At 41.0% G+C, this 27,854-nt stretch overlaps 1 protein-coding gene across 1 annotated transcript; it reads right to left on the minus strand.

Moving 5' to 3' along the window:
- Positions 1-3,375: 3,375 nt before the first annotated feature.
- On the minus strand, positions 3,376-27,814 carry RABL3 (RAB, member of RAS oncogene family like 3). Its single transcript, XM_042449353.1, has 8 exons — positions 27,684-27,814; positions 22,004-22,095; positions 16,241-16,370; positions 13,548-13,662; positions 10,136-10,286; positions 8,714-8,785; positions 5,876-5,914; positions 3,376-5,221 (listed from the first exon to the last, which is right to left on the minus strand). Exons 1-8 carry the CDS (start codon positions 27,727-27,729, stop codon positions 5,156-5,158), a joined length of 711 nt encoding a protein of 236 aa, XP_042305287.1. The 5' UTR covers positions 27,730-27,814; the 3' UTR covers positions 3,376-5,155.
- Positions 27,815-27,854: the final 40 nt, after the last annotated feature.

A 27,854-nucleotide genomic window follows, 5' to 3' on the forward strand; every position in this document is an offset into this window, starting at 1 on the left:
TGTGAAGACGCACAAACTAAATGAAAAGAGTGTAAACATCACTTTATCCCATTAGTTTGTGTCAGCATAAATATGTTCTTTTGTGTTTTGAGCTGTTTTAATAATCATGCATTTGCTTCATTTCAATTCCTTCCCAATTCCTTTGCTGCAAACATTTAACATGTGTCATGTGAAGAAGCACAAGCAAAGTGAAAGGGTGTAAACATTACTTTATCTCCTTCACCTTACACTGTAACGCTGAGATTTGAACAAGCAGATCTTAAAATGTTTGTACCAGATTTTCAGAACTTCCTTGGTAGTTACCCCCAAGATTCACATTAGAATGACATAGGGAGTTTCCCTGTGGTTATAGGCATGGAAGGAGCTATAAAATAAACTCTACATATTCTAAGCTTTGTATGACCCCAGATTCTTACTTTCGAGAGTGTTAGGCTGCATCTGCACTGCAGAAATAATCCAGCTTGACACCAGTTCTGCCACTGCTCAATGTTATGGAATTTTGGGAATTGTAGTTTGTTGTGGTACCAGATGCATTTGACTACCCATCCCAACATCCTCTGTCTGCCAGAAACTGCACTATGGTATTTGTAGCTAAATGGATCTGGAAAGTACCAGGTTGGCAAAGGCAACTATCAAAATACAGTATTACTTTTGAAGGAACCAACAGTGGAACATCCACTGGCAGTCAAAACACTGAATGTCTAACATTTCCTATTAATCCTATGGCTTCTTTTAATAATTAAAAAATAATATAGGGAGAAATCCATTTGCTAATGCCAATTAGGATGGAGCCATTGCCTCAATGGAACAACAGTTGATTCACCATCCAGTGACTGATTCAGCTGGACTATCAAGATGTTGTTGGACTGCAACTCCCACTAGCCCTACCCAAAACTGCAAATGGGGAAGAATGTTGGGAGGTGCAGTTCAGCATCATCTGGAAGACCACTCCATGCCTATTCCTGATTAAGATCCTTATGTTCAACTTGATGATTAACATAAAAACACACCCCACTATTGTTAACTCATTGAATCAAATATGACAACTGAGATAACAAATAATTTTCCATCTAAAGTTTCTCTGGGTTGGATGAGATAAATCTACAAGGCCCCTTACAGCTCTTGGAGTCTACATGCTTTTGTTTGTTCTGGGATTTTTAGACAATAAAAAACTGGTGACCATAAGAGTAATTCCCCAGTGCTATGGCGGCCTCAGTTCTCCCACTGCCTGATGCTGGTGGAAAAGCATCACCATGCTGTCTGCTAGAGTCCACCACAGCTCCTATTACAGCCACTCACACTCCCTCCTAGAATCCTAGAGCTGGAAGAGACACCAAGTCATCCAGTCCTTGCAGGAATACACAATCAAATCATCCCTGACAGATGGTCATCCAGCCTCCGTTTAAAAACCTCCACAGGAGACTCCACTACACTCTGAGAGAGTGTCTTCCACTGTCAAATAGCTCTTACTATTAGGAAGTTCTTCCTAATGTTGAGGTGGAATCTTTTTCTATAGTTTGCATCCACTGCTCTGTCTTCTAGGCTCAGGAGCTCCAGAAAACAAGCTTGTTCCATACTCAATGTGGAGCAAGTACTTAAACAGGGTGATCATATCACCTCTTAACCTTCTATTCTCCAGGATAAACATACCCAGCTCCCTAAGTACCTCTTCATAGGGATTTATGGTTCCCAGACCTTTAACCATGTTGGTCACCCTCCTTTGTATATGTTCCAGGTTGTCAATATCCTTTTTGAATTGTGGTGCCCAGAACAGGACTCAGTATTCCAGGTGAGACCTGACCAAAGCAGAATACAGTGGCACTATCAATCTAGACACTATACTTCTGTTGATGCAGCCCAGAATTGCACTGGCTTTTTTAGCTGCAGCATCACACTGTTGACTCATGTTCAACTTGTGGTCTACTAGGACTTCTAGATCTCTTTCATATGTTGTCTTGTTAAGCCTGGTGTCTCCCATCCTTATCTGTGCCTTTCATTTTTTCTGCCTAAGTGCAATACTTTACATTTCTCCCTGTTCATTTTGTTAGTTTTGGAGGAGCTTTCTAATTTATTGAGGTCATTTTGAATTTTGATCCTGTTCGCTGGGTATTAGCTACTCTTAATTTGATTTAATCAGTTTGAGCCAGAGGGCAGGGAAGCTCTGCACTGAGCAGCACCTCAGCCACACAACACAGCTGCCACTGCTGTGCCCAAAACGCCTTCCTCCTTCCCAAAGCCAGGTATCTGGGGTCTGGGCAGCTTTGGAGGGCTCTGGGCCAACTGTTTCTGTGCAGCAGCATTAGTGGCTGAGGAAAGCAAGTGGTGCAACTCTCCGGTCTGCCATTACCTAAATCCAGAAAGCTGGACCAACTGCATCCTACCAGGGCATTTCCTGCCATCAGAGAGCAGCCAGAAAGATTGGGGTTCCAATTCTTAGGTCTTATCAAGTTCAATTAAAAGGGGGTTTGAACATTTAAAAGTACTGTATAAGCAGTCTGCATACAAATCTTCAGTATGAGTACAAGACTTTTGCATGCGCCTGAATTCTTGATTTGGCCTGGTAAGAGTCGGGGAATGCATTTTAAATAGATTGGTCAGAAGTACATAACATTTTTACTCAATATCCAAATCAGCTTGTGATACACCTTCAGCCTCTAATATTAACAACAGATTATACTACAGGGCTGCTGTAAACAATTATCTTTCTGCACTGGCCTCAAACCTGCTATTACAGTAGGCCTTTGGTATCTGCTGGGGTTTGGTTCCAGGACCCTTTATGGATACCAAAATTCACAAGTGCCCAAGTCCTGTTGTATAACGGGATAGTAATATGGTGTTCCTTATATAAAATGGCCAAATCAAGGTTTGTTTTTTGAATTTTTTTTTTTTGTGTGTGGGGGTATTTTCAAGCCATGGATGGTTGGATCTGTGGATATGGAGGACTGATTGTATAGGTTAAAAAAAGAGTGAACTATATAAAATTGTTTTGTATACTTCATTACTGTTCACTGTTATAATTCTAGTAGTTCAACATCCAATGTAGGAATAAAAGCAAGGGATAGGGGAACAGGTAAGTAAGACTGTATGGTGAAATGGGCTCAAAATATCAGTTTGTAGTTTTAATGGAACAATAGGAAAAAAATATGGACAAAGAGTTTGAAAGTTATGATTTAAGTGAAATTTCTGTAAGATGATATTTTGATAACCTTTCTGTCACCAGAAAGGTTATCAAAATGTTGAAAAATAGTTCAATGTTGGAAATATAAACAGAATATAGGGACCTACTACCATACATGGTAGACATGTGTTGAAGCACAGAACTACAGGACTCAAAAACATGTAATGTTGGAGGACATTTTAAAAATTAAAATACAGTTGAAACCAGAAATGTTTTTATTGGGCATGTTAGATGAACAAACTGAGAAGAAATATGGAGGACTTTACAATATATGGTAACTGCAGCAAGAATAGTTTATGCCCCCAAATGGAAGGATACTGTCATTCCAACAAAAGAAGATTGGTTGGTGGAGATACAGTAACTGAACTTGCTGAGATGGACATACAGATAATGTTAATTAAGGAGAAAGCATTGAATATTTTAAAGAAAAACTGGGAATTGTTTATTACTTTTTTACAGTCTCATTGGGGCCATATATCAGTTTTAGATTTTGTAAATTGCTAAGTTTGTATGATATAGAAGCATAAATATATTATTATTTAAAGAAGTACAGTATATATGGAAATATATTCATCAGTTAGGGGATAGGAAGTCACTAGTGTTGGTTTTGCGTTTTTTATTTTTGTTTTGTTGTTTAGTAGTGTTTATAGTTTTATTGTTGTTTATGCCTGTATGTTTCAGATATATAGATAAAATATGTGTGTGGTTGTTTTTTATTATTAATAAAAATGATTTTTTTAAAAAAAGGAATAAAAGCAGTAGGTAACACTGTGGGGCTGCTGTAAGCCTTCCTCCTTCCCAAACCTGCAATTGGGATAGGCAAGACTGCTGTGGACCACTCAGTGTATTAAGCATGAAATATAGCAAAAAGCTGTCAAAATGCCACAGACCCTCCTAGTTTGCACTATGGAGAGAGAACCATGTTCACTCTGGAACTTGTATCAGTAGGATGTTAAAAAAGGTTTCACACCAAACAAAAACCAAGTTACAAAGAGCACAAATTCATTGTCGCTAGAATCGGAGGGTGTTAAGAAGCCGGGGAGGGATTGATACCCACCTCTGGTCTCATTAAAACGTTAAGATTTCTTGAGCTCCCTGAGGTTTTTAAGGACAGCTCTCTCAGGACATTTAAAAATAAATCTTCTCATTTGGAACTTTGATATGAATTACTCAAAGTGAAGTGGTTCTCTCTGGTCTTCAATATCTAAGTCCCTTTGCCTCCATCTCTCCTTTTTAGTAATCTATTCAGTAGTCAGCATTCCATGACCATTAAGGATTTAATGTTTATAGCTCACTCTAGGAGCATTTATGTTTTGGGGGAGTGGATTGGGGTCCATTAAGATTACTTCTGCAGACCTGTATTCCTCTCCCATACTGCAAATCTACCAGTTCTTCTACCTTATGCCAGGTCTCCTGTGCTGCCTTGGTTGCAAAAGCAACAGCATCCAGATAACTGATTCAGAATAAGATTAACTAGTGACACATACTTTCAATCTCCCTCTCCACAATCATTATCCAGTTTCCTTTCTTGTTTATAATTATTTATGGTCCCTTAGCTATAGGTTGCAATCAGCGATATATTATCTGATGGTATATTAAATGGTAAAAGGGAATGCTGTTTCAACTAATTGACTATCTCTGATTTCTGAATTATTTTTAGCATCACCATTCTTTGAAGGGCTATGATATGGGTTTACAGATCTTTAAAACACCTTTAAAACATCAAAAACCTGTTGGTATGAGACAATGCATCACACAGTGAAATTCATAATATAATTATCTTATTCTGCTGTGTCCAAAAGGTTCTTTTCAAAAAGATCTAAGAAGATGCATTTCTGTATACATTCAAACAACTTTGCATTTGAAGCGTCCTGTTGATTTATGTACTGGAGAACCTGATTTAGTTTAACACAAAAGGAATATTGCAGTAAAGGTAATATAATTAATTTTCCATAGCCTCTGGATGACAAATGATGGTCAGTCATAGTGGAGACTCTTGACAAAGCCACCGCCAATTCTCTTTCTCTCTGAAAAGCTAGGAATCTGTGAATAGACAAAAAAACACACATACACGTCATTAGCTTTGGCAAAAGCAGCTCACTTGAGAAGCATTTATTGCCTCTTCTTCTCATTTAGTAAGTGCAAAGCAATGCATGATTTCGAAAACCTCTTTCCTGTTTCTCTTATAGCAAACCACTCCACAACAGCAGAAGGCTAACTAGGATGCTACTGTAGCAACCTCTTCATGTCCACGTCATTAGTAGAAATAGAAACAATAGTTGTAAAAGACGCAATTGAAGTCATGTACAAGTAGCAGAGGACCATATTCAGCCAATTGCCTCCCAGGTCAGAGAGAGAGATTGCTGCCTGACTCACCACAGCTCCAGAAGACATAAAACAGCACAAAAGATTTGTGTGGGAAGTGTGCCCAAGGAAAAAGAGATACAGTTCTTTTAGTTGAGCCTTAATGGCTCAACTGTTCAAAAAGAAAGTAATTCTACAGTGCATATGTGGGACAGAAGGTAAAAATTATGAAGTATCTTACTGCAAATAGGAGGCTATGAAATCTGCTATCAGATTTTGGGTATTAAATGATAAATAGGAAAGGTTAAAGTTTAAAATCTATTCAGAGTCTTAAATGTAAATGGAACCTAAATTATTCAAGATTTTTTTTAAAAAAAAAGAAGGGACACATACCTGATTACCATCTCTTAAAGAGTATCTTTTTTCTATGACCTGAAAAAAATAAAAGGGAAGAGCACAATAAGTGTAGCAAGTGTACAAATCTTGTTTTCATGCAACAATTCTAAAATTCGCCACCAGTTACACAGCAATCTTTCTGAACCAACAGCTCCCTAGGACAAAGGTAATACAGTCTGAAATGCCATTATGCCTTTTTGCAAACAAAGGCCACTCTCTCATCTCATTTGGCTGATATCTTTGGGGGCCCTGATTCTACAATACCTTTTAGGACACTGGTAATTACTGATAATATCAATACATTTTGTCTCAAGTCAAGTAAGTGTGTGGTCATTTCTTGTGGTGGTTGCTTACATGCAAGGAATTCCTATGACCCTGAAGGCTTGGGGCTGCAGCTGCAGAGAAATGTCCCATGGTAATATGGCAGGATTGCCAGCTGTAGCAAGTCTGGAAATTGGGCTGGTCCCATTTGCCACCATCTGTGCCACTACTGCCTACTTGCATTGCTTAACTTCCCCCTATGACAAGTTACTGCTCAAGTAGAAGACAAAAACAAATCATGAATCATTCATTGCTCCCTCTCAACTTTATTTTGGTTATGAATGAAGTATCCTAGGCAAGACTGAAGTACAACATGCAAGAAAGCACTGAGATTTGAGATTCTGAAGTAGTGGGGTGAGTAGCAGCTATTAATTTTAGTTTCCAGTGGTTCTGGGATGGAACAAGCATGACTGTTGGAACTGCATCTTCTCTTGATCAACAGTCAAGGCTCTCATGCAGAAAGACACCAAGAGAAAGGTTTCCCCTTGGCTCCCAGACCATGCCAGGAAAGTCAAAAGCAAAAACTGATGTATTGCTGGAAGAGAAAACTTGATTAAGATAGGAGAGAACATAATCCCATCAGATTTGAACTGGTGGACAAAGTGACCCTGTCAATGGCCCCGTTCCTCTCCCTAACATCCTCAGTTTTGTTGCCAGGGTCTCTTTGTACCCAGCTTAAGCCCCATCTAGCATGGGAGACAAGGACAACGATGTGGGGCAAAGAGACTTGATATTTCTGAAGATGAGTCAAGCAAGATTTTGGGCCCGAACAGACAGGCCAAAATAAAGCTGCATTGGTTCACTTTGGAGGTATGCTGTTTAAATGATGCATGTGTCCTAAGAGGCTGGAAGCCATGGCAAAGCCATGCTCTAGTCCTAAGGACTGCAGCTTAGCTTTGGCGTAGTTTTTGGCCTTGTAAAATGCATGTGTCATTTAAACAGCACACTTCCAAAGTGATCCGAAGCAGCTTTATTTTGGCCTGTCTGTTTGGGCCTATAGCTAACTGGTCAGGGTCACTTTAGGAAATGCAACTCTTCTTATTGGTCTTTATATAACATGACAGCAGCCCACTGATCAAGATGAGAATGCTACCCTGTCTGTGAAACTACCTCAGGACTACAGAAGAGTATAAAGTTCAGTTATGGTTATAACCCGGGATAAGGGCTATTCTGTATGTACACCTTCAATAGTATTTTACATTCATACAGACCAAGTAACTGACTCTTGTAAAAACTGAGGATCTTCTCCTGAGGACTGCCAAAGGAGAGCTCATTCTTGAAACACAATGTCAGTTAGGACTTTCAACTTGATATGTTTCAATAGAAATGCTATTTTTTGTAAGCAGTTAATATAGTAATACAGGAACACTGCTATCTACATACAAATATGTAAATATGCACACACAGGCTTGTGTATAACCATAGAGTCTCATTTAAGAACAATAAATAGCTGACAAAACTAAAAGGTAACATGGAGCCCAAAGAGACAGGCCAAAATAAAGCAGCTTCGGGGCACTTTGGCAATCTGCTGTTTAAGTGATGCACACATCCTAAGAGACCAGAAGCCATGCTGAAACTGTGTTCTGGTCCTTAGGACTGAAGCACAGCTTTAGTGCATCTTCCAGCTTCTTAGGACGCGTGCATCTTTTAAACACACACCTCCAAAGTGGCCCAACACTGCTTTACTTTGGCCTGTCTGTTCAGGTCCACAGTTTCTCCACTGCAAGCTTGAGAAACATTACAAGGAAAGTTTCAAAGATTTCCAAAATTAAAACTAACAAAACTAATGCTGGCATCAGCTTCTGATTGTATGTAATAAAGTGTCAAATAGCAAAGGGCCTTAGTTTGAAGATGTATTAATTTCTCGGTTTGTTTCTGCTTTTTTGGAGTGACAGAAGAGGGCATGATGCTGCCAGCCAGTAATGAAAAAGCACAGCATGTTCCTCAGTGCCTCCTACGTACAGCTGTCACATAGCCACACAGATGGAATAATCTCAGCCTGAACTGAAAACCAGAAGCAGATTTAAACAGAAATGGTCTCTGACTCCTTGTACATGTAACTTCTTCCTACCTCCCTTCAGCTCTTGTTTGTGTAGCAAAACACTGTGAGTGTGCTCCTGCTCTGCACTCATTGTCTCCTGCTTTATTTTCAGACACTGCTTGATCTCTCTTCCTCTCCAGGCCTGCCAACCTGTCTATTTATCACCTACCCAGTTTGTTTGCATTGATCTCTCCCTCTCTCTCTCTCTCTCACACACACACACACAAATCCTGACTTCTGCCTGAGCATTTACCATTTAGCTCATCTACAGCTTTTGGAGTCAATCAATCAATCAATCAATCAATTTTATTAATGCTTAAGCCAAAGGCCATTTGCTTTTGGAGTCTGCTTGAACTGTGCATGAGCAACCAGGAGAATTTGCTTGGGCAATTAAGATAAAATACCCTTCAGTTTCTCTGGTTCAATGCTCCAAACAATGAGAAATCAAAAATAAACTTAAATGAAAAACCTACCTTATCAAAGAATCTACTCAGCTTGACAGCATTGGAGGAGCCTGCAGCTAGGTACCGAGGGCTGGTGCAATCCTGAAACACCAAAAGGTAATGTTCTCTTGGGACCCACTCAAATCATATTCCCTAAGAAACTCAGCAGTTCTGAAGTTCAAGACAAACCAGGTTCAAATTGGTCACAGCTGTAATGGCTGAATACTAGGGCCACTTCAACAAAGCAGGTTTTCTATATGAGCCTCCACTGTCATGTAAGAAAGGCAAGAGTCAATACACTGTGTCTAGGTGGTTGTTGATGTGTACCTTCAAGTTGTTTCCAGCTTATGGCAACCCCAAGGCAACCCCTATCAAGGCAAGATTTCTTGGCAAGATTTGTTCAGAGGATGTTTGCCATTGCCTTCCTTGGAGGCTGACAGTGTGACTTGTCTAAGGTCATCCAGTGGGTTTCCATGGCCGAAATGGGAATCGAATCCTGGTCTCCAGAGTTGTAGTCCAGCACTTCAAACATGCTGGCTCTTCTGTGTCTAGGTTACTATGCAACAATTATTTTTACTAGCCAGTAAGAATACAACAAAAGAATGCCTGTGCAGCATGCCCTTCCTTTGTACTTTGAACAAACATAAACTTGCCTCTCTCATGAACAACCAAGACGAAGAATTTTATTAAAGTTTGGCATTACTTCTCCACAAGTCTGAATCCCTGCATAATATTTTTTATAAATCAAACTCTACTACATGTCTCTAAGATGACAAAGATCCAAAACACACTGCAAACACAATCCAGTTTGAAACCACTTTAAGTGTCCTGAATCCTGGGAACTGTAGCTCATTATGGCACCAGAGCTCTCTGACAGAGAAGGCAAAATGTCTCACAAAACTACAGTTCCCGGATTCCCTAGCATTAAGCCAAGGCAGTGAAAGTGGTGTCAAACTGGATTATTTCTGTAGTTTGTTTTGGACTTAAGTCTTTCAATCTTATTTACCTGGAAATCATAGGCTCCCTCTCCCAAACATCTGGTCTTGCTGACTTACCCATGTTGAGCAGAAAGAACTGGTGCCATGCATATTAATAAAAGGCTTTAGATCAGTGGTCCCCAAACTGTACTCTGTAAGAGATTTTGAGCTTCAGCTCCCAGAATCCCATACTATTGGTCAACATGGCTGAGGCTTCTGGGAGCTGAAGTCCAAAATCTCTTAAAGGGCACAGTTTGGGGACCATTGCTCTAGATTATCAAGGTTCATGATTGCAGGCAGAATGCAAGTAGAAGCCCCCTTTAGGCCAGCTGGCTCAACAGGAGGATACCAGGGACTGAGTGGGAAGGCATCGTTCTACTTATTGATACACAACATCTAGGTCTTTATGATGTTCATATTCAGTAAAAACAAACTTAACCCAAATTGACAAAATAAGGTATAAGTAAGTACACACAAGATTAATTTCTTCTGCACCAAAATCCTCCGCAAGAAAAGCAGTTCTGGTCAAGACATCATTACGTTTCATCTCTGGAATCTGGTCTAGTTTTGTTCCTATGACAAGCAGTGGAATCTGGTTATCAGCAAACTGTTCACGATCATAGTCCCTATGAAGTGAAAGAGGCTGTTTGGGTCAGTAAGTCATATAAGGTTGTTTGCGTCAGTAAGTAATATTTTCTATGACATTAAAACTTACCTGGAAGGAAGCATCCCAAAAGTCATCTAAAATGTATGTAAGGCTATTTCTGTAAGTGTGGAAGATACTGAGGAAATTTTACGGTAAACTTGAAATGCTCATGGGAAGAAAAAAGGGCTAATGAAGGAGTAAAGATCATAAATGACTAAGAATAATGGATTCAAATCTCAACTCAGCTCATATGGATCTCTCTGGATAAGCCAGGCATTACATCTCAGTGTAAACTACCTGACAGTAGATGATTGCATCTGATGAAGAGAGCTGTAATCCAGGAGGGGGCACGTTGTTGCAGGCACACTGGCCCTACCCTAAACTTTTGGGGCTGCATTCTTTGCTTGCTTCAATTGCCACCAAAATTAGGGAACAACTGTGGTAAGTTTTTGTTTCTACCTGACAGTGTTGCAGTTAGGACGAAATGTGGAGGAAGCAGGAACTATGTATGCTGCTCAAAGCTCCTTTCTTGAAGTCGTCAGTCCATAACTCTGTGTGTGTACATGTAAAGGGGTGCTCTTGGAAACATGTTGATACGTGGGGAGGGATGGAGAGGTACATGGTGAGGGGGAATGCACACGTGGGGGGAAATTTCACATAAAATATAAACATTGTTATTTACAGTATACTCAGGGCCCGAACAGACAGGCCAAAATAAAGCTGCTTCGGGTCAACTTGGAGGTATGCTATTTAAATGACACACACATCTTAAGAGGCTAGAAGTTGCATCAAAGCTGTGCTCCAGTCCTTAGGACTGGAGCATGGCTTTGGCATGGCTTCCAGCCTCTTAGGACACATACATCATTTAAACAACATACCTCCAAAGTGACCTGAAGCAGCTTTATTTTGGCCTGTTTGTTTGGGTCCTAAGTTATCCTAACATAAAGTTCCTTTTTTAAAATTTGTAATACTTCATACATTTGTAAATACTTCCTTTTTTCCAGCAGAGGGTTAATTAATCTGCTGAAAACGCTGTAGCTCTAGATGTTCTGCACTGAGTAGAGGTGGGACCAGAAGGATAACACAGCCTCTCAAGTTCTATAATTCTCTTAAGTACACTTAAGGCTATGGAAAACAAGTACAAACAAAACAGAGTTAATGACAACTACAGAAAACAGATGCATTTCCTGCCATAGTAAACAAATGTCTCAGTTGCTAAAGGTGGACAGACAAATCCATCCATTATTTATGGGCTGTATTTGAAAATTCAAGCAAGTGTATACCATTTTCAGTAATACTGGTGAAAGGCTTGTGGTTTCTACAGAAAAGCAACAATCACAACTTTTACAATGCATAAGTGTATTTGCTGCATTTAAAAAAAAAACACCACTGACAACTGTCCCAATTTCTTTCTGGAGCCTCAAGAAGAGACCGCTGCCCCATTACCAAATTTAGAACTAGGAATGGGGTGTGGGCCTCTCTCTGCAGTTTTGCTAGATCTTGGGGGAGTGACCCAATATAAGGTCACTGACAAGATCCCATTCCTTCAACTCATCTACTGACAGGATAGAGATCAAGTAAACACTATAGGTTATCACACTGATGAAATTGGAAGGTTATCTCAGTAGCAATGAAAATGCAATCATGGTGTTTAACGTTAATGTGCATGAGATCATCAAACACACACTGAATGCACTGCAGAGCCTATCCTTGGGTTTCACGTTATTTCACATGAGATTTTCATACTACATCGAATGGAATCCAGGCCCTATCTGAATGCAATGGCGAGTAATCCTGGAAATGGGTAAATTCGCTAAACTATCAAATTTTAAAAGCCTGTTAGATTGTGTATTTAAAGTAAATACACATTTGGTAGGTGTGGAATACGTTTCTTGATTGGCCATGGATTCCCTTTGATTCCATGTTCCTCCCAAGCCTCCTCCTCTTCCTCCAGCAGCACCATCACCAGCCCTTCCCAGCCCTCCCCAGTGCTGGCAAAAGCCTCCCAGCCACCCAACCTCAGCCACTCGCTCACTCCTCTCACCTCCCCTCTCTCTCTGCCCAGGATCGGGGCTGGGGCTTGCATTGCCTCTCCGGCAGGAGACAACCCCAGAGCCACTACCTCCTCCTCCTCCTCCTCCTCCGGCGAAGGGACCCCTGAGCCTCATGCAGTTGGCTGCACGCCGTGCACCCTGGCTCCCAGCACCTGCCTCCTCCTCCTCGGCTGAGAGAGTGTTCCCAGAGGCCAGGAAGGCAAGCGGAGGAGGGTGGCGGGGGGATGGATTCCTCCGGCACGGCCATTGCCCACTCCTCCCGGGGTCTCTTTCTGCCTCCTCTCTTCCCTCCCTCATCGCCACCTTCCTCCGGCTCCTGGGACTAGCCCTGGCCCTGCTGAACTGGCAAGCCCCAGGAGGAGGCGGAAGAGAGGAGCCATAAAGAGACCCCCAGAGGAGCGGGGCAAGTGGCCATGCAGGAGGAATCCATCCCCCCGCCGCCCTCCTCCTCCTCCTCCAGCCAAGGGACCCTCAAGCCCCACGCAGCCGGTGGTGATCTACCACTGCTCACATTGCCTGGCTCCCCCTTTCACGGCTGCCGCAGTCACACTCTCTCAGCCTTGGAGAAATGACAGCTGCAGCGTGCACATGCACAGAAAAGGTATTTGTCAAGGTAGCAATGTGGATCTGTCCTCCCCAATTTGATAACAAAATACGAATTGAGCCCTCTGTACTGTTCATTTTGATTCTTGTTGTGCTTGTGTATGATAACCATCCTCAATCGGATTTGTTTTTCTGGAATGCCAGCACTTTGACCAATTTTGGATAGGGGGCATGCAGGGGGGACAGAGGCCTTCGTGTGATAAACCTCACTGTGAGTGTTCTGTATGTTGCCAATTCTGTTCTCCCAATTGTGGGTTACCTCCATTATTCATTGTATTATTCATGTAGGAACTGTATGAATTTCACCCATCCATTGAAGATCCTAGATGAGGATCTAGGAGTCTCCCAAATGACAATTTTACTAGTTGTTTGTTGACTCTGGAAAGTGGAGAATTTGCTGATTAACAATGCAGAGGCACAAAAGAAGTCCCTTATTTTCAGTGGTAATAACACATTCTTTCCTCCCATTCTTTTGCCTCACACCTGCTTCTATTTCATTCTTCTAAGTGCTCACATATACCTGATGATGAAAAAAGAAAGAGCCACCACAAAAAACAGTGATCAATTGGGTCTTCTGTACTTACCCATTTGTCACAAGGACTCCAGATGGAGCAGTATCCCTGTTGAGAGCTTCCAAAGACCATCTATACAAGTTCTGGGAGGACTTCTTGTTGGTTAGGTCATGTACTAAAATTATGCCTAGGTAAGTAAAAGACCACTCATGAATAAAATGACTTCTTCTTAACATCACCAACATCAAAGGGAAAGATACATTAGACTGAGTACATAAGTATAATTTGTTCTATGCAGCCAAGGCAGCTTGCATCTTATCTTTCTCAAAGAAGAGCTTGCCACACGCTCAAGCAACATGATTTTGAAATCTTTTTCAGTCAATCTTTTGAAATATTTTCCGTGGACTTTTCAGTCAGTTTTTGACATGGCAGATTCATTGGGCACCCATGAAATGGTTTCTTGTATTCCTGATCACAGGACTTCACTCTACATTTTTGGCAACAGTGTATGAATTTCTTCTTAGAAGAAAAATGTATCTACATAAGCAATTTAGTGATTTCTATCTACACTGAAGTGAAAATAATTTCCATCTGTGTGAGGCAAGTTATTTCAATTGTTCAATGTACAATGGTTTCAGTCACAACTTAGCAGAAACTTTTCCATTGCACACATTATTGGGGGAAGCAGGAGCAGTAGGAAGAGATATACAGAGAATTTGACCACATTCTTAAAGCAGAGTCAAGTTTAAGTATGAACAGATCTGTCTGATATGCAAGCAAATAGATTTACCTTTTACAATAACAGGATATCACTTACTTCTTATAGCAATATTAGAGGGCAGTGAATTTTACATGAGACTGAAGAATGTAGTGTATAACTTTAAGCCACTTGAAAATACCACTCACAACTATATGTGTACACAATATAACTCATAGCCCTTTTTTTTAAAGATATGAAGTGTTTAGTCTCCCATTAAAGGCTGACATCTGCATAGCTCAAACAATGCTCTAACATCAAGGGGTATAAAATTATTCATTTCACCCCTGGTATTACTCCCTTGAGGAACATATAATTTCAAAGGAAGTTGTAAGTACTTTGGAGTAAAGCTAATGCCTGAAAAAAACAAATTGTGACTTTTTCTAAAGAAATACTATATCCTAGTTTTTCAGAATTCATATTACTGTATTTACTGAAATGGCAAATAAGCTATCCAGCTTTGCAAACAGCAAGTAAACTATGACTGTTTGGCTTCTGCAAGACTGGCACTTTGCCATGCTGCACAAATTATTGAGTGTGCCAACTCTCCCAAGCTGAGTTTTGACTGGTGCAAGGTCTTCTGCTAAGGCAACGCGGTTGTCAGCTGCATTGCAGAAAAGCAAGGGCCAACCCTTGCTGACAGTGAGGCCTTTCACCAAGTCTCTTGCACTAAGAACAGGATTAAGGTGTAGGGAGGAAAAGACAAGTGCAATTACTAATTGAATACCACAGAAGAAGTGGTTCTGCCTGGCTGACACATTTGGGAATACAATTTGCTCTGGATCATGACTGCCATTAGTACAGGTTTTCAAATAGTATGACGCCTAAGAGTATTTCAGTGTATTGTCCAGAGAAAAATCTTTCAATGTTTAAATTATAAGAAGTGAATGAACACTTATTTAATCTGCTAAAAGAGGATGCTGGGAAAGCCTTTTTTAAAAAAAGGATTACTAAAGAAACATTTGAAAATGATAGCACACTAAAAGAATACAGTATTTAAAAAAAATTAAATTAAAAAAAACATAGCAAGCCTTCTTCATTGAATAGAACAGCTGAGAAAACATTAATTTGAAATTCTAGAACTGAATTTCAATTTTATTTCAGACCTGGTTTTGGCACCAAGATGGTCTTGCTCACCCAGAAAGATGACCTCCGCCAAGGAAAACATCACGAGAGTGCAATCCACTTAATTATTTTAGCTCTTAGCGCTACCATGGACAGCATAAAAATATGACTACAGGCTACAAAGATTGAGATTTATGCTGAAACATACGTCTAGAAGCATTTTTGAGTAGATGCTGGCTTCTTAGTTTTAAAAATTATTGTGCTGCACCGATTCCAAATCTTCCATGTGCCAAATTGTATCTTTGACTCTTCACTCTGAGAACTTCCAAGTCTCAGGAGAGTAGAATCTCTGGACAATGAGCCTAACCAAGCTTACAAAGGCTTGGGTCAGTGGAGGGGATAACTTTCCCACCCTGCAAACCCTGCCCACTAAGGATCCCTTTACCCCTCCCCAAAATTGGAACATTATCCAATTATCTCTAGCCCCAGATTGGAGAAAACACTGGGAATTAGAATCATAGAATCATAGAGTTGGAAGAGACCACAAGGGCCATCCAGTCCAACCCCCTGCCATACAGGAAATCCAAATCAAAGCATCCCCAACAGATGGCCATCTAGCCTCTGCTTAAAGACCTCCAAGGAAGGAGACTCCACTACATTCCGGGGGAGTTTGTTCTCCTCATGCAACTCACCCTCCCAACTGGGAAGGCCAGTGACACACAACGTATTGGCCCCTTAGCTCCAGTCACTAGTTGGAAATAACAGCATGAGGCTTAACCCTTCCACATCCTCTCTGATGGGGGGAATGTGCAGGGAGGGCAAAGTGTCCTTGCTGGTTTCAGGAGCACTCCTGCAACTGCTGTTCAAGTCTGGGAACTCATTTCCCCCAAGCTGGATCCTGTAGAATTGAACAGAAAAAGGTCTTACTACAGGCATACATTACCATTAACTGAGTTGTAGAACATTACGCGTGTGCTTTTCACGCTGCTGGCACTACCCACTGAGCCGCCAACATCCCACAATTCAATGTAATATGTTTTTTCTTCTGGAGTTCCTTCCTTGTAGTCATGAATCTAACAAAAGAAACCCAAAGTAACAAGTAAATAAAAACAAGAAACTACTTGAAGGGAATGTACTGTAGTTGCAAACAGGCAACCCATATTTTACAATGCTACACCTAACTTCTTTATAGAGTTCCATGCACTATACAAAATACAATCAACTGAACAACCAAGTGCTACCCCAGGAAGTGCCACAGAAAAGGGGTTTTGGGGAGTGGGTAGGTGGGTGGGCATTGTGATCAGAAGGAGCAAAGTTTGTACTTCTATGCACAGCTTAGGCAGGTTAGTCTCACAGAAGACACTTGGGATCTTTCCACACTACACAATTATAGCACTATGATGCCATCTCAACTACCATGGATGTACTCCATGCAGCCCTGGGGTTGTAGTTTGGTCAGAGGGACCAGAGGACCTTCCTGGCTGAGGAATCTAAAGGCCCCTCCCTCAAGTGCAAGTCCCAGGATTCCAGAGGATGTCACCATGACATTTAAGGTGGGACAACAGCTCCATAACTGTGTAGTGGAAAAGGGCCCATGTGGTTGTTTGCAGATCATCCAAGGCTATGGACTGGTCAGACTGAATGTCTGAATGGAAAAGCGGGATAGAAATAAACTTTATTATTATTATTATTATTATTATTATTATTGAGTTGGTCAGACTCACAGGAACATTTGATCTCCTTCTGTGTGTGTGTGTGAGGGGTAAGTTAGTGAAGCTGCAAGACTGATCTAAAGCCAGGGCAAGGAAGACCAGGGTCTCCTTCCCTGAAAAGCTACTTTGGTGAGTTTTTCCTTAGGGTCATTTTTTTAAAGCTACAGTTTGTTTCTGTTTCCTTGATTCTTTAATTCCAAGGCAAAATGACTGGAACCTTTTAGTCATTTTAGGTCATGTTTCCCTGCCACTTTTACACAAACTATGACACATTGCAGCAGAAGTGACATGCACAGAGTGTGTTGGATATGCATTTACACATGTCAAATTTCCTTCTGCTGGGGCAAGATAGAAATTCTTTGGAGTCAGGAAACAGCCATAATCCAAAGAGTGTATATTTTATTTTATTTTATGTATATGATTTAATTTTACTTTTATTCCATCTTTTGTTCTCTGATTTGGAATAGAAGATGCTTGACTGCATACACAACCAGTCCTTTGGACATGGAGCGTTCCGAACATGAGTCAACAGTGTGATGCATAAGCTTAAAAAGCCAATGCGATTCTAGGCTGCATCAATGGAAATATAGTGTATAGCTCAAGGGAACTAATACTACTACTCTGCTTTGGCCAGGCCTCACTTAAAATACCGTGTCCAGTTTTGTGCGCCTCAAGTCAAAAAGGATGTGGACAAGCTGGAGCGTGTCCAGAGGAGGGCCATCAAAATGGCGAAAGGTCTGGAAACCATCAAGCCCTTTGAGGAGAGACTTAGGGAGCTGGGTATATTTAGCCTGGAAAAGAGGTTAAGAGGTGATAGAATAACCCTGTTTAAATATTTGAAGGGATGTCATACTGAGGATGGAGCAAGCTTGTTTTCTGCTGCTCCAGAGAATAGAACCCGGAGAAATGGATTCAAACTACAGGAAAAGCAATTCCACCTAAACATTAGGAGGAACTTTGTGACAGTAAGAGCTGTTCAATAATGGAAGATGCTACCTCAGAAAATAGTGGAGTTTCCTTCTTTGGAGGTTTTTAAACAGAAGCTGGATAGCCATCTGTTGGAGTGCTTTGATTGTGTATTCCTGCATATCTGGGGTTGGACTAAATGGCCCTTGTGGTCTCTTCCAACTATATGATTCTATGAAACTCTCCAGTACACTGCAGTTCTCACTGGGGTCAATAAATACTCCACAGCTTAATACAATGCAATTTAAAAAAAATCCTAAACAGTAATGAGTTGGACCTTTGCCATAAGTCACATGGGTTTTAGGGTCTTGTTAGCATCATGGTCACATGTTAACAGCCCCCCAGTGACAAAGAAAGGGTTAACTTGTATTTAATGGATCCTGCTAGATATCTTCACTTTAGCTTGGCAGTGCAAGGCTGAGAAAAGATTTGCAACTGGCTACAGAGTGTAGGAATAAATTTTCCTGTTTGCAACCTGCTTATAGGTTTTATAGCTACTGGAATGGGAAGAAAGTCACACATGCACACTCTGAATCTATCTCCCATTGGCTTTGTCCTGGAAAGGAATGCACCCCAGCTCAGGGAAGCCATAACCAGCCATGGAGACAGTGAATGTCAGCCATGGGATAGAATTAGTTGTTTGGGGTCCAGTTTTACCGCTTGCTGTAAGGGAATGCCAGATCCCTTAAGGACTGTGACATTTTCTCTGCTTACAAAGGGATCTTGCAGCACCTTTAAAACTAACAGAAAAAATATTGGCAGCATAGGATCAGGTGCATGGAGTGATGCACTGGTGGACAGACATTTTTACCAACAAATGGGCAGGGGGCGGGAGCATGAATAGCAATAGAAATGCAAAACAGGCCTGCAAGATGATGGATGACAAAATCAGTTTCAGATGGTTGTTAAGAGCAGTTAGGGAACAAATGTGGAAGCCACCCACGCCATCATTTCACACCAACATAGCTTGTCTTATAATAATAATATATGTCACTTTTCAATGCTAAAAGAAGTTCTGGGGTAGCCTGTGGAATAAGAGGGCTAATAAATGCATTGAACTGAAACCTGGAGCAGCTTTGACTATCTCGCCTCATCTGAGGGTTGGCATCACCCATGGGCTGGTCACACTCATCTGGTTGACAAAGAGTTTAACAATTGCTATTCATCACTCAATATCGGTGTGCTACCAGACAAAGGGTATCTTGCAGACTTTCTTAGTTGGTAAGGCCAGAGGTACAAACACATAGGTTTGTCACAGGTATTTTTCCACAAAGGCATTCTCTGATTCAACAGTGCTTTTGCTGGTTTTCAATATAGAACAGGACCACTAACAAGTGCTAAATCTCTTTGTTTTATTTATATATCCATAGTATCGTATCCATGGCCTGAATTCCATTTTGGAAAAAAGGTGGGATATAAACCCAATAAATAAATAAATGCTACCATTAGTGTAATAATTCATAGCCCTGATTCTCAGGACAACTAAGGTTCAAACGGCTGTGAAAATGAAACTGAACCACAGGTATACAAAACAATGATTTATTGATTACATGAAGGTGTTAATTCACATCCCTTCAGTTGATCGAAAGAGTTCTTTGCCAAAGCTGCTGTTTGCCAGGGTCCCCATGATAAAATAGATGCCACCTCAATGGACCAGTTTCCTGGCCTGGAGCACAGCCCTCAGGACAAGAGCAAAGAATCTGATTTTTCTTGACCTTTAAATATCTTTCTCTCTTGTTCTAGAAAGTGCTGACACTTTCCTAGGCAAAGGGGGGCAAAATCAACCATCCTAATGAAGGAACAGTCTCCCACACATTCTAAGATAGGAACATTTTTATTTATTTCTACAGCATGAGCTGACCTTTTGCACAGCCTGCTAGAGAAACTGCAAGCACTGAAAGCAGCATTATCATTTTTGTTACAGGCCTGATTGATTAACTAGTAAATGCCCAGTGACTATTACAGGTTGAGTTTCCCTTATCTGAAATGCTTGGGACCAGAAGTGTTCGGGATTTCAGATTTTGGAATATTTGCATATACATAATGAGATACCTTAGAGATGGGACCCGAGTCTAAACGTGAAATACATTTTGTAAGCACCTTATAAACATAGCCTGAAGGTAATTTTATACACAATATTTTAAATAATTTTGTGCATTAAACAAAGTTTGTGGACACTGAACCATCAGAAAGATAAAGTGTCATTATCTCAGCCACTCATGTGGACAATTCTGGAATATTTAGGATTCAGGATAAGGGATAATCAACCTATGTATACAGCCTTAAGTAAATAAAATATGCGTATAGGGTTTATGCGAGAGTTAACACTCCTCAACAACTCTTCTGCAAAGTCCAGAAATAGACCCATAATTTACATAAGTGCTCACTTCGCATTTGGGCACTGTTTCAATGGGTCTACATTAGCTGAGATTAGCAACTGGATTTAGGCCAAAGTTGGTTTTCATTTGATGGCAGACAAACATTTTACAACATTAGTCACAATATTTTAATTTCTTCTCATTTTGTGACTGGCCAGGCTTCTCCTATAAAAAAACCTGCCATTTTACAATTGGTACTCACAGCACTCTCTCAAAATGTCAAGTGTGTCCATGTCCCAAAAAGTTTAGGGATTCCTACTTTAAAGGATGACTGCTTTTGTTCAAAGTGATGTATGGGGTAAGGCAGGGATGGACAACTGTCAGGTGCTATAAAGTTTTACTAAGCCCTATGGAGTCCTTGAGGTAGCTCAGCCCAGGGGAAAAATGCTCCCCCACTGCACTGTAGGGGGCATGAAGGGAAATTCTGCCTTTCCCCCTATCTCCCAGGACATTTTAGGCCCAGGAGATGTCTTCTTTACAATAGGAAGTTAACAAAAATTCAACTTCCAATTAACTTACTGTTAAACTGCTGCCTGCTATGCATAAAACAAGGAATGTCAAAAATGTTGCAAAAGTGCTCCTTTGGAGAGCACCTATGGCCATAATACATTTTTTCAGTTTTTGATGGAACTGAGGGCCACCTGCAGTCCATTGACCACATTTTCCTCACTCCTACCCTAAGGTTTGCAAAAACCTGACAAATAAGGGTCTGGAAACCATGTCCTATGAGGAATGACTTAGGGAGCTGGGGATGTTTAGCCTGGAGAAGAGAAGGTTAAGAGGTGATATGATAGCCCTGTTTAAGTATTTGAAGGGACGTCATATTGAGGAGGGAGCAAGCTTGTTTTCTGCTGCTCTAGAGAACAGGACACAATGGAGCAATGGATGCAAGCTCCAGGAAAAGAGATTCCACCTCAACATTAGGAGAAACTTCCTGACAGTAAGGGATGTTCGACAGTGGAACAAACTCCCTAGGAGTGTGGTGGAGTCTCCTTCTTTGGAGGTCTTTAAGCAAAGGCTGCATGGCCACTTGTCAGGGATGCTTTTATTGAGATTTCCTGCATGTCAGGGGGTTGGACTGGATGGCCCTTGGTCTCTTCCAACTCTACGATTCTATGATTCTATGGATAAGACCCAGCACCTTAATTTGCACTTATTATACAGGAGATACACATAAATTGTACCTGGCATACAAGAGAATGTGCTGATGCCTTCTTCTTTTGTGAAACCACATACCCAGTGGGACTATGCATAGGGAGAGTGTGTGAGACATTAGCTCAAGGTCCCACAAACTGAGCTTCATGACTAAATGACAGTTTGCTATTTTTCTCCAGTAATATCTACTTTAAAAAAATCTTATGGCAGGGTGACCAGATGTCCTCCTTTTCCCGGACATATCCTACATTTCAACCTTCTGTCCAGGAGGAATTCCAAAATGTCCTCTATTTTGAGCATGATGAAGAAGCATGCATTTATATCTATATTGGTGTTTTTTTTTTTAACTTTTATTGTGTAAATGTCCTACATATCCTTGGATGTCCTACATTTTACGGTGTCATGTCCTCCTTTGAGATTATGACATCTGGTCACCCTGTCCTATGTTCCATGAAATACAGTAATAACCAGCATTAGGAACTTATTTTCACCTACTCGAACATCAACGGAGCACCCCACAGTCCAAGATGGATTTCCCAACATTTGATTGTGACACAACAAGTGAACAAGTGATGACTTCCCCACACCTGCAAGACAATCACAAACTAAACCTTCAGAGTAAATGATAATAACAAAGTATTTGCTCTCATTGCATCTGTATTGCATATTTTAATTAAGAGAGATAAACAGACAGTCTTTAGAAAAGGGGTAAACAATCCAAAAGCATAGGCTCAGAAAAAGACCTGTATCTTGGGCAATCATGCTGATTTACAGGAAAATTTTAAAGGGTAACATTTTGCATTTTCCAAAATTGACTGTAATTTGATTGAATATGCATGACTTTTATTCGGTGAACAGAGAAAAAAATACGTCATGATAATTTCCAAGATTCTCAAATATTCCCCAAAATTTTCCAATAGCTAAGAAGAATTGAACTAAAATATATAATTAGGAAAATAACTTTGATAATGCACACTCAATGTGGTTTGAAAACAAATCCTTATCTGTATATTATTTTATCAAATATTTGTAGATATTTTAAGATGCGACAAATTAATACCACCAGCTTCTTTAACATACTAATATGAGAAATGACTGAAGAAGCTACATATGTTGTTTGGAAAGACACAGACATGACATATCTTTAAATTCTGATGAGATTTCATGTAGAAGATAAAGCGAACTTGTTTTCTGCTGCACAAGAGGCTAGAACACAAACCAATGGATTCAAATTACAAGAAAAAAGATTCCACCTAAACATTAGGAAAACCCTTTTTACTCTAAGAGCTGTTTAACAGTGAAATAGGACTCTCCATCTCCAACAGAAGTTAGATGGACATCTTTCAGGAGTGTGTTAGTAGTATTCCTGCATGGCATCCCTATTGGACTGGATGGCCCAGTTCTAAGATTCTATTATTCCTTTGCATTATTTAGATTTTAAGAGAAAAAATGAGGGCATTTAAAGCAAATGTTATCATAATTTATCATACACACAGAGTACCAAAGAAGTGGAACTGGTGGGGAACAGAACGACTACAGAAGGAAAAGGTCTGGGGCTAATGTCTTGCAAAAGCATCCTTCCATTTGTCTAACTTTTGAATCTAACCCTTAGAACAATATAGCACTACATAGGAAAAAAATCTACTAAATATAACTGATTATATAACTATTTTGTGAAAAAATGTAGTTTTAAAGAACATTTTAAGTATATAAAACATATAAAGTGTACATAAATATCTGTATAAAGTTAAGGCACATAATTTACTATCTAAAATTGATGGGATACATCCCAGAGTGGTTCTATGGTTGTGGAAAGTACTTCAACTTCAAAGTAATGCACTCAGTTTTCTGTAGTCACTCATATACAATGAAGTCCACCATCATCCCACAATAATTACAAGTAAAAAGCTTTTCTTGAGGTTTGGGAAATCTTCCAGAACAATACAGAAGGGGAGGTATGAAAATCAAATGTCTCAGCTTATCTGTTTTCTACTTGTCTTATGCTAGCATTAGAGACAATCCTGTTAGGGTTGCAGCTGGGGAAATTAACTAATTTTCAACATTCACAAGTAGTCTCTTTACAACACTTCACACAATATATTTTCCCAGAAATATGCTACCTGGGTGCAGCCTTTTATGCGAAATTTTAAATGTATCTGAGCAGATATAACTAGGAGGTAGCCTCTTAAACACTAAATCCTGTCAAGCTCAGTGGACCTTACTTCCCACTCTTAGACGACTCAGTGGGACTTACTTTGCAATTCTATCTATGCTTAGTGATTCTATGTATGAAGCCATATATTTCAACTTATACATCTGTAAAACCTGATTTCCATACTGATATTGGATTGTGAGGATTGACTTTTCAGATCCATGTTGAATGTGTATTAAATAATTACTAAATACTCAAGTCTGGAAGGAGAAGTCACAAAGTAATCAGAAGTTAAAGAATGAAGAGGCAGGTTATCATATACAGTTGCCCCTTGGAACTTGTGGGGATCCGTTCCGGACCCTCCCCTCCCCAAGTTCCAAATCTTGTGCATATTTAAGCCCCATGGACTTGAATGGGATGTGTGAATGCGGGGCATGCGCCGCAGGTGCGTGCCCCATTAAGGTTAATGCCGACCACCCCTCCACAGATTTTTCAAGTCCGTGGATTTCAAGTCCATGGATTTAGAGGGGCAACTATATATTTTGATGATGCGACCAGGCATTCAGGTTGAAGCAGTCACTGAACACATCCCTTAGTTAAGAGGCCCTGTACCATTAGTACTGGATCAATTTTATATATTTTTTTAAAAGTGATCAAGATAGAAATTGTACATACAAATTCTCTCAATAGATAGCACTCCTTCAAATACAAATGCATCCCATAAAAATATACATATCACACAAACTTTGATAGGCATATGCAGCATTAGCATCCCAATGGCCTCAGCAGCTAATATGTAATCATGCTAATCTTGTCCAAGAACAGTGGCATCATCGTGTGTGCAGACTGCACTGGATGATATCTCAGAAGAGGGCTGACACCCAATTGATCCCTCCTGCTGTGTGTGTGTGAGGACTGCAGCCCTGCCACTTCTTTGCTGCAGTAGCTCTTGAGGGAGCCAAGGAGGTGGAGAAAGAAGGGCGAACACATGCTCTTCCTTCCTTCCCCACTGCCCTGGTGCTCTGGGCCCAGCATGCCAAGGCAATGGAGAAGGAGGAGTGACTGCACACGCTTGCACCCTTCCTGTTGCCTCACTTGCCTGGTTGTCCCTCCTGGCCACCCTGGGTGGGAATTTGGGCAGCTGGCGCCCTTCCTCAGCAGTGCCAGACACCCAAACTGTGTGACACTAACACTAGGGACACCACTGCCCAAGAGTATGTTAAGGTGAGAACATTCTACAGTGGCCCCTCCACATTCGCTGGGATTTGGGGTGAAGGACCCCTGTGAATGTGGAAAAACCGCAAATGAAAAAAACACCATTCTTTGTACATAAGAGAACACCTCTCTAGGAATCTCCAGGTCCTTCAGTGCAACTCTATGGACAACACCTGCCAGATGTTGAACAGAGAACCATGTTGGAGGACATGCCTAGAGAAGTATTTTCTCTAAGAACTTCTAGGTTCTCCACCACAACTCAATGGTCAACTTCTGACAGAATTGTGCTGGAGGACCTAGAGATTCCTAGAGATGACATATTAACATATATATACTCATCTATAAATCTAAAAATGTATGTCCAAAAATTGACCCCAAAATCCCAGGTCAACTTATTTACGGGTCACTATGGTAATGTGATAGCAGCTCTTTCAGATTTCCCCATGTGGTGTGGAGTTTATTTCTCTCTGGAGTAAAGAAGAAAGAGTCTGACTGACTGATATTGCTGTTTGTTTAAGAGTCCCTCTCCCGCCCGCGCATCTGGTTGAAATGAAAGCTGAAACGATGAAGCAAAAAGCCACAATTAAAATATTTCTTGCTGCATGCACACACACACACACTGAAGAAGCCTTCAAGTTTTATTCTCGGCACATCTACGGGTCATGGCAAAATCAATAATTTTGACTCCAAAATTTGACCTCAATTTATACATGAGGTTATGTATTCCACTCTATTCCCAGGACTGGAACCCAGGACTGGGACTCAGGTTGACTTATTGTTGGGTGTATACGGGTAATCAAAAATGCAAATGATCAAATTGCAAAAATCAAAGTCACAAATGTAGAGGGCCAACTGTATGTATAATGTAATACGTCAGCAAATTACACAGTGAAACGTAATGTATGGAATATTTACGCAGTGGAATGCTGCACTTGCTGCCATTACCATACCAGTTTTTAAAAGGGTGTCTTACGCATGCAACAAAGGATGGATGTAAAATCTCAAACGGACTCAAAAACATCATTTCCGAAGTAGGGATCATGTTTCTTGAGCACTCGACCATCTTGGCAAAAGGAAGTGCAATGAGACTTCCACATTTGTGGCCTAGAGCTTTGCAGATTTTATTTATGGATTTGATTAATATTGTCTCTGTAGGTCAGGCCTGAAGAACATATGGCCTGTGGGCCACTGTGGCCTGCCAAAGGATTTTGGGGGCCCACCAGGATGTGGAATGACTTCAAGGCTGCTCTGCTGCTCAGCCTTTTTCTGAGGAAAAAGCCAGGTGGAGGAGGATGGAATTAATATTAATAATATCAATTATTAATCATTAACTTTTAATTAGTTATTAATTTAAATCTGTGACCTGAAGAAGTTTAGTCTATTTTAATTTTGACCCCTATCTACAGCCAAGTTATGCATGTCTGCTTTAAGTCCTCCAGTGCAACTGTGCTGGAAGATGACCATAGAGTAATGAAATCCTAGAGCTGAAAGAAAAGGCCATCCAGTCTGACCCCATTCTGCCATGCAGAACACACAACCAAAGCATCCCTGACAGATGTCCATCCAGCCTCTGTTTAAAGACCTCTCAGGAAGGAGACACCACCACTCTCCATTGAGGGAGTGTGTTCCACTGTCGGACAGCCCTTATTGTCAAGAAGTTCCTCCTAATGTTGAGGTGGAATCTCTTTTCCTGGAGCTTGCATCCATTGCTCCATTGGGTCCTAGTCTCTGGAGCAGCAGAAAACAAACTTGTTCCCTCCTCAATATGACATCCCTTCAAGTATTTAAACAGGGCTATCATATCACCTCTTAACCTTCTTTTCTCCAGGCTAAACATCCCCAGCTCCCTAAGTCTTTCCTCATAGGGCATGGTTTCCAGACCCTTCACCATTTTAGTTGCCCTCCTTTTGGACATGCTCCAGTTTCTCAATGTCCTTTTAAAATTGTGAGGCCCAGAACTGGACGCAATATTCTAGGTGGGGCCTGACCAAAGCAGAATACAGTGGCACTATTACTTCTCTTGATCTAGACACTATACTTCTATTGATGCAGTCTAAAATAGCATTGGCCTTTTTACCTGCCGCATCACACTGTTCACTCATGTTCAACTTGTGGTCTACTTGGACTCCTAGATCCCTTTCACACGTAGTTTCTTTCAGCCAGGTGTCCCCCATCCTATATCTGTGCATTTTATTTTTCCGCCCTAAGTGCAATACCTTACATTTCTCCGTGTTGAATTTCATTTTGTTAGCTTTGGCCCAGCTTTCTAGTCTATTCAGGTCATTTTGAATCTTGATCCTGTCCTCTGGGGAATTAGCTATTCCCCCTAATTTGGTATCATCTGCAAATTTGATAAGTATGCTCCCAATTCTGTCATCCAGGTCATTGATAAAGATGTTGAACAGCACTGGCCCCAGGACAGAGCCCTGTGGGACCCCACTGGTCACTTCTCTCCAGGATGAAGAGGAGCCACTGCTGTCCACCTTTTGGGTAGCTGACCCATGTTCAAGTTATGGTCCTCCAGCACAACTCTATGGTCAGCTTATAGTATATGTTGACCATAGAGTCGCACAGGAGGACCTAGCGATTCCTAGAGAAGACACTTCTCTGGGCTTCTAAACTGACCATAGAGTTGTGTTGGAGGAAATTCCTAGAGGGGAGTCCTATGAGGCTAAAAAAATGACGTTATTTTTTAATTGCAACGTGGCCACTTCCGGTGAGGCCCCCGGCCCCAGCAAATGTGTTTTTTAAATACAAACTCCCGTTTCTTGGGACGGAGCCCCGGCCACACCGCGCCCCGGGCCTCACCTGAGTCTCCCAGGACCAGCACCTTCACCCGCTCCAAGGCGGCCATTTTGTCTCGCCTCGGAGGGATCCTCCTCACTCACTCGTCCCACCTTTCCGCCCTGGGACCAATCACTGGCGAGCCAGGACGGTTGTCTTCGTTTCTATTGGCCCAGGTGCATGCCGTTCCCCACG

The sequence above is a fragment of the Sceloporus undulatus genome, chromosome 2 (assembly GCF_019175285.1).
Source record: "Sceloporus undulatus isolate JIND9_A2432 ecotype Alabama chromosome 2, SceUnd_v1.1, whole genome shotgun sequence".
In the NCBI taxonomy this organism is placed as follows: domain Eukaryota; kingdom Metazoa; phylum Chordata; class Lepidosauria; order Squamata; family Phrynosomatidae; genus Sceloporus; species Sceloporus undulatus.